Source organism: Salmo salar, chromosome 11 (assembly GCF_965601325.2).
Source record: "Salmo salar chromosome 11, fSalSal1, whole genome shotgun sequence".
Lineage (NCBI taxonomy): Eukaryota > Metazoa > Chordata > Actinopteri > Salmoniformes > Salmonidae > Salmo > Salmo salar.
The window spans coordinates 94,589,685-94,603,686 of NC_138301.1; the positions used below are offsets into that span (position 1 = coordinate 94,589,685).

Here is a 14,002-nt window from a genome sequence, read left to right on the forward strand (position 1 = left end):
GGGAGAAACAGGGCACAGTGTGAGAGAGAATTAACGGACTCTGATCATACACTTCACACAGAAACACATAGTACAAGAATAGAATAACCCACAGCACACAATGTCAACATAGACATCGGCGAGAAAGACTAATTACATGTGGTTGGCGCTGCAACTGTCCGTGGGTTGGAGGGGAATTTGAATATTATTTGTTTGTATACAAATAGACATTAGAACTGAACACCCACAGTGTGACATATACAGTCCGGCACGATTATCTACAGGAACACAATGAGGGCTCTATTTTTGGCTGGCAGTAAGCCAGCGCAATCGTCAAACGCGCGCTCGCTTGCAATTTCGACCTGTTAAAGCCGGAGCTCTTCTGTTTTAAAACCCCACGACGGGTAATTTACCTTTCGTATATGAGCTCACTTGCACAGAGGTGGCAATATCTGAGGCGTGTCCTTAAAAACCTGTGCCAAAGTGCCAATTTCAGACAGCGCTGGTGGGGATATTTAAAAACCCATCAAAAGCTGGTCTTAGCGGTAACGCGGTTGGTTATGACCAATGGTGACCCGTCAACGAGCTCCGACTGGGAACATACATTTTGAACGGTCATCCATGTCAGAATTCCAAGTCGGGGACTCGGGCCTCTTTCTAGAGCTCCAACCTGAAGATCACTGATGTCATGATTCAACCTTGTCGTCACCCCCCCCCCCCCCCCCCCCCCAAGAGTTCCCAGTTGTCTTGAAAGCACCATAAATCCAGAAATGACAACATTTGATAACAAATTGTCCACGAAGAACCGCCTCACCACCTTCCTGTTCAAGTGAGCACAGCACAACAAGGTGAGTCCAAAAATATATTGTATGCTGCTGCATAAATGTAATATGCAAGGGAGATATGTACACTATAGCTAAGAAAGTAGTACTAAGTGTATGTTGTGTAATAAGCTGTAGCCCATGTGCCTCACTAATAATTTGGTATATTTTCCCCTCATAACTCAGCCTACTGTTCTGACTTGGTGGTGCACATGTAGCCTATAACCTGTTTTAGAGAAATGTAATAATCTAATATTGTGAGAACTTTCATTGTCTGCTTACATGCTCCCTTTTTTATCCTACGGTTCTGACTAGGTGTACAGGGAGAACACTAAGAACGGCCCATGTTCTGAATTCTGTCGCTGTACATTTCAAAAGGGCTGAACAAATGGTTATATTGACTACGTCCGTCCTAGCTCGCTCATTAATTTCTTAATCTAAATTACGGGTTGCCTCATCGCTACTCGTCGTCCCCTTATGCCTTAGTTGGTACATCTCAATTGTCATTAGAAACCACATTTGTTTTAGCAAGTCAGCCATATCAACAATTTTTTTTTTTTAAGTCAGTAAATGAGGCTGAATGAACTGTTTTGATGCCAGACCAGGCTCCTCTGATAGCCAGGTGTAGTGGTGGTAAGGATTCACTTCATGGTGCTGAAAAGAAAGCTCTGCTGTTGTGACAGCTTTATGTAGGACCTAACAGTTTGTAGGCACCATTTGTCACTGTTAAAGTGCAATTAATGTGTTGTTTAGATGTGTGGCTTTGCTGGCATGCATCTAAAACATAGTTGATTTTTTGCCCGACCAAGATTTACATGCTAAAATCCCCACTGGCTATGACAGATTTTTACAGTGGAAGCGCAACCTATCCAGCCGTGATGCACAGCGTCCATATGCACATGGAAAGAGAGTGCTTTTTGTGCCCATAAAGAACATTTCTTCCCCCATTTCATTTGATTAAAAACCAAGCATAGCCTCTCAATGGAGGCTATTTTGTTGTCCTGCCCAATGCATTAGCCAAGTAGTCAAGACTATCATAAAGGATTTGGCTTGTGATAAATCTTAAATCACCAAAGCTTTATTCAAATATCAAATTTGGGAACAGCCCCTTTTTATTTATGTAGGTTATTGTACATTATTTTAGCCAGCTCCTGTTCTCATTTTGCATGTGTGTAAAACCCCTCCATGTAGGCTATATGCCCATCATGGAACGAGAGATGAGAAGATCTGGTGACACTCGTATTTATAAACATTTAAGTTGTTTTTCCTGTAATAACTGCTTTTTTTCAGTTTCTTTAGATTAAAAAAAAAAAGCATTTACCCTACTATAGCGATCAACAGCAATGAGTGTGGTGTTTTTCTTATCCTAACCATGCATTTGTCAAGTAGCATTTGTCAAGTTGCCTATACATAAAAAGGTTTTTAAAAATGATCTACTCGTGACTCTTTCGCTGTCATGGTTTTGCATTATTCACAAAGGTCTACCTACATAGGCTACTCCATTCGGCGTTCATCTCCATTTCCAAAGAACAACTCTTTTCCGGGTTACGAAAGACATGCTCCTCCAAACATATTAAAATAATTCAGTCCTATAAACACCATATCAACGGTATGCCTAGGCTAGATCTTGACTTAGTTAGAACGTGCCTCACACATACCATTTAGGGAAGCCTAGTATTTCTTTATTTGAGGAGAAGGCCTTTACTTGTTGAAACCAATTACAATAATTATGACTGTCGGTCAACAAACTTATTGAGCAAACACTAGATGTTTTTTTACTGTTGCTATTACTCGTTACTGTAGCCGATGCTATTTAATAAACTGTATCAATCCACAATGGACTAGGAAGAGAATATTCCGTGCCCCCAGCCGAATTGGAGTGAATGACAATGCAAAGACCATCAATAACCTACAGAACTTGAGACAACGGCACGCAGTATTAAGCCATGAAACAAGCTGATTGGCCAGTGAGTGGCCAAACCCTCGTCACACCTATTGCTTATTTATCAAAACCCAGCCCCTTCGCACCACCGCCAGCCTTTGCGCTCATAATTCCTGCTGTGAAAATAGCCCACATTTTTCTGACACACCCCTGGTCCTATAGCCCTACCGGCAGAGCTAAGACGTACCATTGTGTTAGTTTTGTTAAATACAGCCCTACCGGCAGAGCTAAGACGTACCATTGTGTTAGGTTTGTTAAATACAGCCCTCAGAGACGGTGATATTAATAGGTCCATCTACCCACCTGACATGATCGCGCCATCTTTTTATACACCTCTGAAACCACCTCTGCAGAATTCTGTCCATCCTGTTCTCAAACACTTTCTCTTCCCTTTTCCTCTCTCTTAAAATCTCTGACACACACACACACACACACACACACACACACACACACACACACACACACACACGGGTCAGGCCTGAATTAAAACATGACAATGGCACTTTGCTGACAATTCCAATTACAGTGACTAGCAGGGCTGTAAAAGTGACATGGGGCTGTATGAGTCTGTGTGTGTGTGTGTGTGTTTGTGCTAGAGCTGGGACAATAAACGTAAAAGGTATTGTCGGTGTCGATAAATTGCAGCCATTTTGCTGATATCGTTCATTACAATAAGTAGCCTATAATCATTTGTGAAGGTTATGCATGTGATGTGATGTGTGACTGTGTGTGTGTGTGTGTGTGTGTGTGGTGTGTGTGTGTGTGTGTGTGTGTGTGTGTGTGTGTGTGTGTGTGTGTGTGTGAGACTGTGACATCATCCTGTTGGCATGGCCCCATTCCAATCGTCCCGTTTCTCACCGTGCCCGCTCAGGCTCACAGAAGAACCCTGCAGCCAGATAACACTTACTGGAAATGTCACACTTGTCACAGGCGCGCCAGAATTAAGCTGTAGCCCCAGTATCAATGTCATAATTATACCTCTCCATGGGTCCGGAGGGAAACACTGTTCTACACTGCAGTAGCTGCACATTAAACACAGACCTACTGGAGAGGCACAGGCAGGCATGCTTGAGACAGTGAGACACAGTCATGTTGAAAAAGATGCTGAGGAGAGTGACTTAAACGATTCATCTAAACCGCACTGCGCCTCTTGGTTATGACAAACACACAAAAAGGTGCACACACACACACACACACACACAGTCAAGGAGGGAGCAAGGAGAGCGCAACAGGGAGGAATGCAGGAGAAAACGAAGACGTGAGGTAAGAGGAGAGAAGGGTGTGGTTACAGAAAGTGTGATGAGGGACGAGGAATGACTCGATGTGGTAAATAATTAAAACACAATGGACTTTCACACCTGGAGCCCAAGAACGCGATAAGAATGTAGGAGTGAGGGACCTCCCGTGTGGCACAGCAGTCTAAGGCACTGCATCACAGTGCTAGAGGCATCACTACAGATCCAGGTTCGATCCCGGGCTGTGTTGCAGCCGGCCGCGCCCGGGAGACACAATTTAAGTGAGGGTTTGGCCAGCTGGGATGTCCTTGTCCCATCGCGCTCTAGCGACTCCTTGTGGCGGCCAGGCGCGTGCACGCCGGCATCGGTCGACAGCTGTAAGGTGTTTCCTCCGACACATCGTGTTAAGAAGCAGTGCGGCTTGGCAGGGTCTTGTTTCAGAGGACGCATGGCTCTCGACCTTCGCCTCACCTGAGTCCGTACGGGAGTTGCAGCGATGAGACAAGACTAACTACCAGTTGGGGAGAAAAAGGGGTAGAAAGTACTACAAAAACATGTAGGAGTGTGTCCTTTCATTGGCCTTCCTGTGTGACAGACACGGTGCATTGGCATTATTTAAGTCTGCATATTTTTTACTTCCCCTACGCATGGCATTTTCACAACAATTAAAAAGTGGTTTCTCTAAACACTATTGTACTATTGTAAACCACAACGACTGCTGCTAGGATCTTAGTTCTTCAATTTATGGCATATTGCAACTTCATAACTTTTGATATGGTACAAGAACCTTTCTGAAATGCAGCAGTAAAAAGTGGATCTAGTGTTTGGTAGTAAGCCTAGATTGTCTATGCTAGAAAGTTTTGATACCTTGCTGATTCATCATATCATCCTACTTAATTCTACCCTATGGGTCAGTCTAACATTGCATGTACCTCAGTTGGTAAAGCATGGTGCTTGCAACTCCAGGATAGTGGGTTCCATTCCCGAGACCACCCATATGTAAAGAAATGTATGCGCGCATGACTAAGTTGCTTTGGATAGAAGCATCTGCTAAATGGCATATGGTCATTTTCATGCTAAAGGACCCATGAGTTCAATGGAGCACGTCATATTGGGTGTCAAATGAAAGCTAGTCTATATTTTTGAGAAATTAAGGCATATACAGCACCAGTCAAAAGTTTGGACACACCTACTCATTCAAGGGTTTCTCTTTGTTTGAACCATTTTCTACATTGAAATACACAGAATCATGTAGTAACCTGGAAAGTGTTAAACAAATCAAAATATTCTTTCTATTTTAGATTCTTCAAAGTAGCCACCCTTTGCCTTGATGACCACTTTGCAGACGCCTGGCATTCTCTCAACCAGCTTCATGAGGTAGTCACCTGTAATGCATTTCAATTAACAGGTGTGCCTTGTTAAAAGTTACATTTGTGGAATTTCTTTCCTTCTTAATGCTTTTGAGCCAATCAGTTGTGTTGTGACAAGATAGGGGTGGTATACAGCCCTATTTGGTAGAAGACCAAGTCCATATTATGGCAAGAACAGCTCAAAAAAAGCTAAGAAAAACAGTCCATCATTACTTGAAGACATGAAGGTCAGTCAATACGGAAAATGTCAAGAACTTTGAAAGTTTCTTCAAGTGCAGTCGCAAAAACAATCAAGTGTTATGATTAAACTGCCACTCATGGGCCTCCCGAGTGGTGCAGTGGTCTATGGCACTGCATAACAGTTGCTTGCTGTGCCACTAAGTCCAGGCTCTGTCACAGCCGGGAGACCCATGGGGCGGCACACAATTGGCCCAGCGTCGTCCGGGTTAGGGGAGGTTGGTCCATCGCGCTCTAGCGACGCCCAAAGCGGGCCGTGCGCATGCACGCTGACACAGTGTTTCCTCCGACAAATTGGTGTGGCTGGCTTCCGGGTTAAGCGGGCATTATGTCAAGAAGCAGTGCGGCTTGGTTGGGTGGTATTTAGGAGGAAGCATGGCTCTCGACCTTCGCCGCACCCGAGTCCGTACAGGAGTTGCAGCGATGAGACAAGACTATAACTACCAATTGGATACCACAAAAATAAAACATAAAATACTGGCTCTCATGAGGACCGCCACAGGAAAGGAAGACCCAGAGTTCCCTCTGCTGCAGAGTTCAAGCAACAGACACATCAACTGTTCAGAGGAGTCTGCATGAATCAGAAACCACTATTAAAGGACACCAATAAGAAGAGATTTGCTTGGGCCAAGAAACACAAGCAATGGACATTAGACCAGTGGAAATCTGTCCTTTTGCCTGATGAGTCCAAAATTGAGATTTTTTTTGTTCCAACTGCTGTGCCTTTGTGAGACACCGCGAAGCATGGAGGTGGTGGTGTGGGGGTGCTTTGCTGGTGACGTGGATTTATTTAGAATTCAAGGCACACTTAACCAGCATGGCTACAACAGCATTCTGCAGTGATACGCCATCCCATCTGGTTTGCGCTTAGTGGGACTATCATTTGTTTTTCAACAGAACAATGACCCAACAAACCTCCAGGCTGTGTAAGGTCTATTTGACCAAGAAGGAGAGTGATGGAGTGCTGCATCAGATGACATGGCCTCCACAATCACCTGACCTCAACCCAATTGAGATGGTTTGGGATGAGTTGGACCGCAGAGTGAAGGAAAAGCATGTGGGAACTCCTTCAAGACTGTTGAAAAAGCATTCCAGGTGAAGCTGGTTGAGAGAATGCCAAGAAAGTGCCAAGCTGTCATCAAGGCAAAGGATGGCTATTTGAAGAATCAAATATGTATGTATGTATGTATGCATGCATGTATGCATGTATGCATGTATGCATGTACAGTTGAAGTCGGAAGTTTACATACACTTACTTTGGAGTCATTAAAACTCATTTTTCAGCCACTCCACAAATTTCTTGTTAACAAACTAGAGTTTTGGCAAGTTGTTTAGGACATCTACTTTGTGCATGACACAAGTAATTCTTCCAACAATTGTTAACAGACAGATTATTTCACTTATTGTATCACATTTCCAGTGGGTCAGAAGTTTACATACACTAAGTTGACTGTGCCTTTAAACAACTTGTAAATTTCCAGAAAATGATGTCATGGCATTAGAAGCTTCTGATAGGCTAATTGACATCATTTGAGTCAATTGGAGGTGTACCTGTGGATGTATTTCAAGGCCTACCTTCAAACTCAGTGCCGCTTTGCTTGACATCATGGAGAAATCAAAAAGAATCAGCCAAGACCTGAGAAGAAAATTGTAGACTTCCACAAGTCTGGTTCATCCTTGGGAGCAATTTCCAAACTCCTGAAGGTACCATGTTCATCTGTACAAACAATAGTACGCAAGTATAAACACCATGGGACCACGCAGCAGTCCTACCGCTCAGGAAGGAGACGCGTTCTGTCTCCTAGAGATGAACGTACTTTGGTGCGAAAAGTGCAAATCAATCCCAGAACCACAGCAAAGGACCTTGTGAAGATGCTGGAGGAAACAGGTACAAAAGTATCTATATCCACAGTAAAACGAGTCCTATATCGACATAACCTGAAAGGCCGCTCAGCAAGGAAGAAGCCACTGCTCCAAAACCGCCATGAAAAAGCCAGACTAAGGTTTAGAACTGCACATGGGGACAAAGATCGTACTTTTTGGAGAAATGTCCTCTGGGCTGATGAAACAAAAATAGAACTGTTTGGCCATAATGATCATTGTTATGTTTGGAGGAAAAAGGGGGAGGCTTGCAAGCCGTAGAACACCATCCCAACCGTGAAGCACTGGGGTGGCAGCATCATGTTGTGGGGGTGCTTTGCTGCAGGAGGGACTGGTGCACTTCACAAAATAGATGGCGTCATGAGGTAGGAAAATTATGTGGATATATTGAAGCAAAATCTCAAGATATCAGTCAGGAAGTTAAAGCTTTGTCGCAAATGGGTCTTCCAAATGGACAATGACCCCAAACATACTTCCAAAGTTGTGGCAAAATGGCGTAAGGACAACAAAATCAAGGTATTGGAGTGGCCATCACAAAGCCCTGACCTCAATCCTTTAGAACATTTGTGGGCAGAACTGAAAAGGTGTTTGCGAGCAAGGAGGCCTACAAACCTGACTCAGTTACACCAGCTCTGTCAGGAGGAATGGGTCAAAATTCACCCAACTTATTGTGGGAAGCTTGTGGAAGGCTACCCAAAACATTTGAGCCAAGTTAAACAATTTAAAGGCAATGCTACCAAATACTAATTGAGTGTATGTAAACTTCTGACCCACTGGGAATGTGACAAAATAAATAAACGCTGAAATAAAATCATTCTCTCTACTATTATTCTGACATTTCACATTCTTAAAATAAAGTGGGGGTCCTAACTGACCTAAGACAGGGAATGTTTACTTGCATTAAATGTCAGGAATTGTGAAAAGCTGAGTTTAAATGTATTTGGCTAAGGTGTAAACTTCTGACTTCAACTGTATGCACACACACATACTACATTTTAGTAATTTAGCTGACACTCTTATTCAGAGCATCTTAAAAAGGAGCAATTAGGGTTGTGTTGCTTAAGATCATATCAGATGTTTCACCTAGTCGGCTCGAGGATTCGAACCAGCGACCTTTCGGTTACTGGCCCAACGCTCTTAACCACTAGGCTACCTGCCGCTGACAGCATAGGTCTAAACTACAGTAGCCTATACTCCTCATCAGCAGTCCCATATCCAGATAACAGGCCCTAAACTCAGCAGTAATGAACAGTAAACAAACCGGGCTGACAGACAGCTGCTACCTGATCAGCCTGGAAGACAAACAGCCGTTATGAGTGTACTATCAGACAGCCAACACAGCTGACAGTCACAGGCCCCTCCACTCACTTCCTGATGCCGAGTGACATGGCCTTCTGCTGAGAGACAACAATATGATGATTCCTCGAGAAAAGGAGAAGCGAGCTAGAGGTTTTAGTGGGACTGCTATTTTATGTTTACTGATCGCTAAATATGGAAATCAGTGCAAAAGAGACAGGGATCAAAGCATTTTAAAAGAAGGTTATACGTTTTCAGCGATACGTTTGTGGAAAAGGTTTAGGCCTTATTATGAGAGGCATGTACATTTGAAAATAGATGAATCCGTTAGGCTACGACCAGAACATCTCGTTAGCACAGCCAGGAGCTTACCTCTATGGGTATTTAGGTTAAAGTGGGTATTATCAGCTTGTCACAGGCTATTTTCCGTTTGAACCAAGGTTATTTACAAGTTGAATACAGTATTTGTAGTCTGGAATGACTGGCATTACTACCAGAGTTCAACAGTACTTGTCAGAACTGCACAGTCACCAAACCTCTAAATCATCCACTTGAATTTAGACATAATTACCTAATGTGTTGTATCAATTACACAGCTGAGCAGGGCAAGGCCCAGGCCTTCCACTGAGCAAACACATGGAAACAGCAACATGGATATGCAGAAAGAACATAAACGGCAAGAATGGTCTCTGCCTGTTACGTCACAAACACATACATGGGCTGTCTCCTGTTTCCCATACTAACTGGTCCCCAACCTCACAACCAACCAGCCACTCCTCCCCTTTCCATTGTCATGTCTTCCTGCCAGCTCCATCCCTATTCAATGACAGGGAAGTACCATGTAGTAGACCTTAAGAGAAAATACAACAAAAGCTGTTCTAAAAAGGTACTGAACACTAGTCTATAACCATGTTATTAGGGCTAGACACTTTGTAACACAATCCATTATAATTCCTAGAGAATCTAGGCCAATTAAATTATAAATTCAATCTAGGCATGTACCATACTTTAAGGACTTCCTAGATTTCTCCTCATGCAAATCAAAGCTGCACTTGACCTTCATAAACAACCATCACTCCTTGAAGAGAAGATCAAACAAACAAACAGTAAAGGAACAAAGGACAGCTTGATTATCCAACACAAAGAACACATGGTTACAGTCGGACTAGGTACACGTAAGGGCCTTATTTGAGTGAGTCAAAGATCTGAGAGCGCTGCAGAGATTTAACTCCAACATTCTGCGGAATCAACACAACAAAACACCAGAAGTCCAACCTTTGGAACTGAACCAGCAACCACGGCCAATAAATGAGGGAGTGGAAGTTATTTTGAGAAACATAAGAGCCTAGTAGGAAGCGATACACTGTGTTCAAGTTCTTCTCTCGTCATATTGACGTGTTTGAAAAAATATATATATCCGGCAAGCTCAGAACCTCTTAAAATTAGAATGGGAAAAAAAGAGCATTAAAAAATAAATAAAAAACAATGCTGAAAAGGAAACCAAACTCAGCCAGGCTGGTTTCACATAGCCATGGAATTCCACACAAATAACATAGGCCTACACTTGATGCTTTTGTAATTGCTTCCGGCCCTGCCCTAGCTTCAAAACCAGAGAAACCTTGGTCATGTGAAATGATGACCGGGAGGAGAAGCAAGCATGCACAAACAATAAAGGCGAGGGAATTCGGTGAACCCAAACTTAGCACGCCTAATGAATTCAATAGAGTTCCCAGGACAAAAACACAATGCTTCTGAGGGGCCTGGCCTCATTACTGTCTGTGTTCTCTATCTGGCCAGGGACAAACACAGTGACACACACACGCTCGACCTGGTTGGGTGTGACGGAAGCTGAGGTTGAAAGGAGTGAGGGCAGGAGACTGGTAATACCTAGACACCAAAGGATTAGGATATGACAGAGACAGTGCTGCACTGCCAAGTACATAGGCTAGATCTCAGGTAAATGCCAATAAACACTGATCTCCATCTTGGACACACACACACACACACACACACACACACACACAGAAATGTATAGGGGGGTATAAAAGGAAATGGTATTGATTCCAACCCTGGTCACAAAAACACCAACATCTCCATGCTGCAAACCATGTTGAAGGCTGGTGCTATGAACAGCAGCTTCTGCCTTGTTCAACTGTACTACTACAGATGCAATAGATCCTGTAGGAGAACGTCATGTTGAATATCGCACATTTCAGCAACCCGTTTTATCCAAACAAAAAACACTGCAAAATACAAGTGCGCCACACACACACACTAAACAATCTAATCTACGGAGGCATGCGGTAATGAGATGGGCAGAAAAACAGCCCTAAATTAGAAGCTTAGCCTAGTCCATTCATATGCATACACACATATTGTGTTGAATTATACTAAATGACAAATCTTGAATGGAGAAATGAATTAATGAGTGTTACATTATCGGTGTAAAAAGAGCTTGATGTATAATAGAAGTACTCAGTTGGGCATCATCTCTCACCTTTTTGCCAGTGGTGCCTGTCTTGGTCAGGCAGGAGCGTCCCAGGGACTGGTACCCACCGATGACCTCGATATCCTCCACGGCAGGGTAGCGCTTCTTCAGCAGTGAGCCCAACTGGGAGTAAGGGGCCTGTGGTGGCGTGGAGGGCGTCTGGGCCCCTCCGGAGGGCTCCTGGGGCTCTGGAGAGCCAGACTGAGGCTCTGACTTACGTTTAGGCACCACAGTGAAGGTATTCCCCTTCCGCCTCTGCACCACTGGAGTGGGGCTGGGGGCAACGGGCTGCGAGGGGTCCACGTCTATGTCATCTATGTTGGTGACAGGAAGCTGGTCAGCAGGGGCTTCCTCTGGAGTTGGCGACTGGACAGAGGGGACTGGGAAGGGTGCTGGAGGGGAGGGGGTAGCAGTGATGGTGGGTGGGTCTGGTTTGGTTAGCCCGGCTGCCCTCACCTCGTCCCGTTCTTCCTCTTTACTCTTGGAGACTGCTGGGTTGGGTGGAGGGGTGACAGGGGTTGGCACTCCTGGGGTGGGCATCTCTGCCACTCTCTGGGAGGGAGGAGACTTAATGGGGCTGGAGGGGGCCGTGCTGCCCGGGGAAGAGGCAGCTCTGTGGCGTTTGGGGAAGACTGTGAAGGAGTTGCGGGACTGGAGACGCAGGTTGGCAAGGGCACGGGCCTGGATGTCCCCGGCAGGCAGCAGGGAGAGATCAGGGCGGGGTGAGGGGCAGATCTCGAATCCAGGCGAGGGGGGGGACATCGGGGGCGTGGTGGGACTGGCGGGGGACTCGACACGGCTGGTATCCGGAGAGAATGGCACCTTGGGTTTGGAGGGCACCTCTGTGCGCTCCCAGTCTCTCTCTCGGAAAGGCTTGGTCTGGGACCCCTCTGCCTCCTCTATGGGGTTGACCACCGAACTGCGGCCCCCACTCACCTCAAAATGCTGGCGGTAGGAAGACACTGACTGAGCGGGTCCAGCAGAGCACGTGGTGCTGTCAGGCTCACACAGAGTGGGCTGTGGCTTTGGTTTGGAAGACTGGGAGCTCAGGAAGACTGAGGATGACAACTGTGCGTTACCTAGGTTGCGGACTGGTGAGCTAGGCTGGGCTTGTGACTTGTATTTTGGCACCAGATCTGGCTGTGGCTTGGGTCGCTGTCTTGGCCTGCTTGAACTGGTCTCCAAGTCCAGGAGGTTCTCTGTGCTGCGAGACTTGGGTTGCAATTTTCCATAGTTGCTGTCGAATTTCTGCAGCATGCGGCTCACCCTGCCATGACCCTCTCCTGTCTCGAATGCGGCCTCGTGACCAGGACGACCCAACGTGCTCAAATTCTCCTCGCTCCGGCTTAGTGCGGTGTCATAAATGACCACCTCCTTTGCCCGTATCTCGGTAACCCCACTGCCTCTCCGGTCCAAGAGGTCGTTGAGGGAGCTGTAACTGCTCACCCCATTCTGCTGCAGATAAGACTCGCTTTTTATTCCACTCGCCTCCGGAAAGTAATCCGGATCGGATTCTATGATAATGATATTCTCAGCGCGTATAGTCCGAATTCCAGGAACACTGCCATACAATTCCAGTATGTGCTGAACCGGACGAGTGGCGTTCTCCCTGTCCTGTTGTTTCTTTCGCTCCTTCTCCAGTTTGATGAAGGGGTTCTCCTGCAATGGGCCTAGACTGTCCTGCAGAACCAGGCTTTCCTGTCCCTCGCCATCGCTTACCATTTTCTCCGAATCATAAGGGTCGGTGGCAGTCCAGGGGTCTTTGTTTGTTTTCACCGGCGAGAGCTCTGGGGAGGTGGGGGCGCTGCCACGCTTGCCTGCAAAATGCTGGCTCGCTGGAGTAATGGTGTAGTTCCGAACTGAATTAGCACTGGTTCCATTGTCTGTTTTTGAGGCGCTGCTGTTTCCCGTTACTTCGCCATTAACCCGCGATAAGATCGCGCTAGGGCAAGGCTCAGTTGCACCTGCTCCAGACGCGCCGCCCTTTGCTTTCCTCCGCTCGAGAATCTCTCGTTTCCAGGCCGGCATCCTCGGGCTCTCCTGTCCAGCCTCCTGGCGGAGCACACGGACTTCTCCTCCACCAGACATTTTGGGGAGAAATTGAATATCTCCGGGGTTTGGGAGATGGTGTTCCCCGACTGGGACGGAAAGCTGTATCCGCTGTCTGTCGCTGTACCTGCAGCGCCGATTATAGTATACACACATACATCCCCACGGTCTCTTTCAGTCTTTCTACGTTCTTCTCCCTCCCTCCCTCCCTCCCTCCGCGACTCCTGACCCGCCCTCTGCACCTGTAAACCTACGTCATCCTTCAGTCTTCAGAAATGCGCCCCAAGAAGCAACCTCATTTGCTCATATCGATTTAGAATACACCCCCTTTTCACAGAACACCCACTAAAGGAAATCCCTCCCTCTTTCTATTGTTGAGTAGGCGAAGAGGACCTGTCAGTCAAGGAAACTCAGGTCAGCCCCCTTTTACTGCTTAACCCTTTCAGTGAATACATGTTATTTTAAGATCCCGTATCGACCACTACATTGTTTTTTTTTATAATAACATTATGCATTTCATGTTCAATTGAATTCATGAACTAAACATGGAAAGTATACCAACAAATGGTTTTAACAGATGAAAGGCTATGTAAAGATAGTGATTGTGAAGCAGGGTGAGAAAATTGTCGCCTATCAGTCACTCGTTAGTTACGTGTAGGCTTTGCTGTAGCATCCTATGGAATATCGACCCATGTTATAGCATA

General features: G+C 45.6%; 1 protein-coding gene across 1 annotated transcript in view; it reads right to left on the bottom strand.

Annotated features, from left to right (window-relative positions):
- The window catches only part of LOC106563311 (taperin), a 29,365-nt gene extending 15,836 nt beyond the window's left edge, over window positions 1-13,529 (bottom strand). The window contains exon 1 of the mRNA XM_014128813.3: window positions 11,259-13,529. Coding sequence (XP_013984288.3) covers window positions 11,259-13,454 — 2,196 coding nt within the window. The 5' untranslated portion in view covers window positions 13,455-13,529. The remainder of the gene's footprint in view (window positions 1-11,258) is intronic.
- Between the last annotated feature and the right edge of the window lie 473 nt (window positions 13,530-14,002).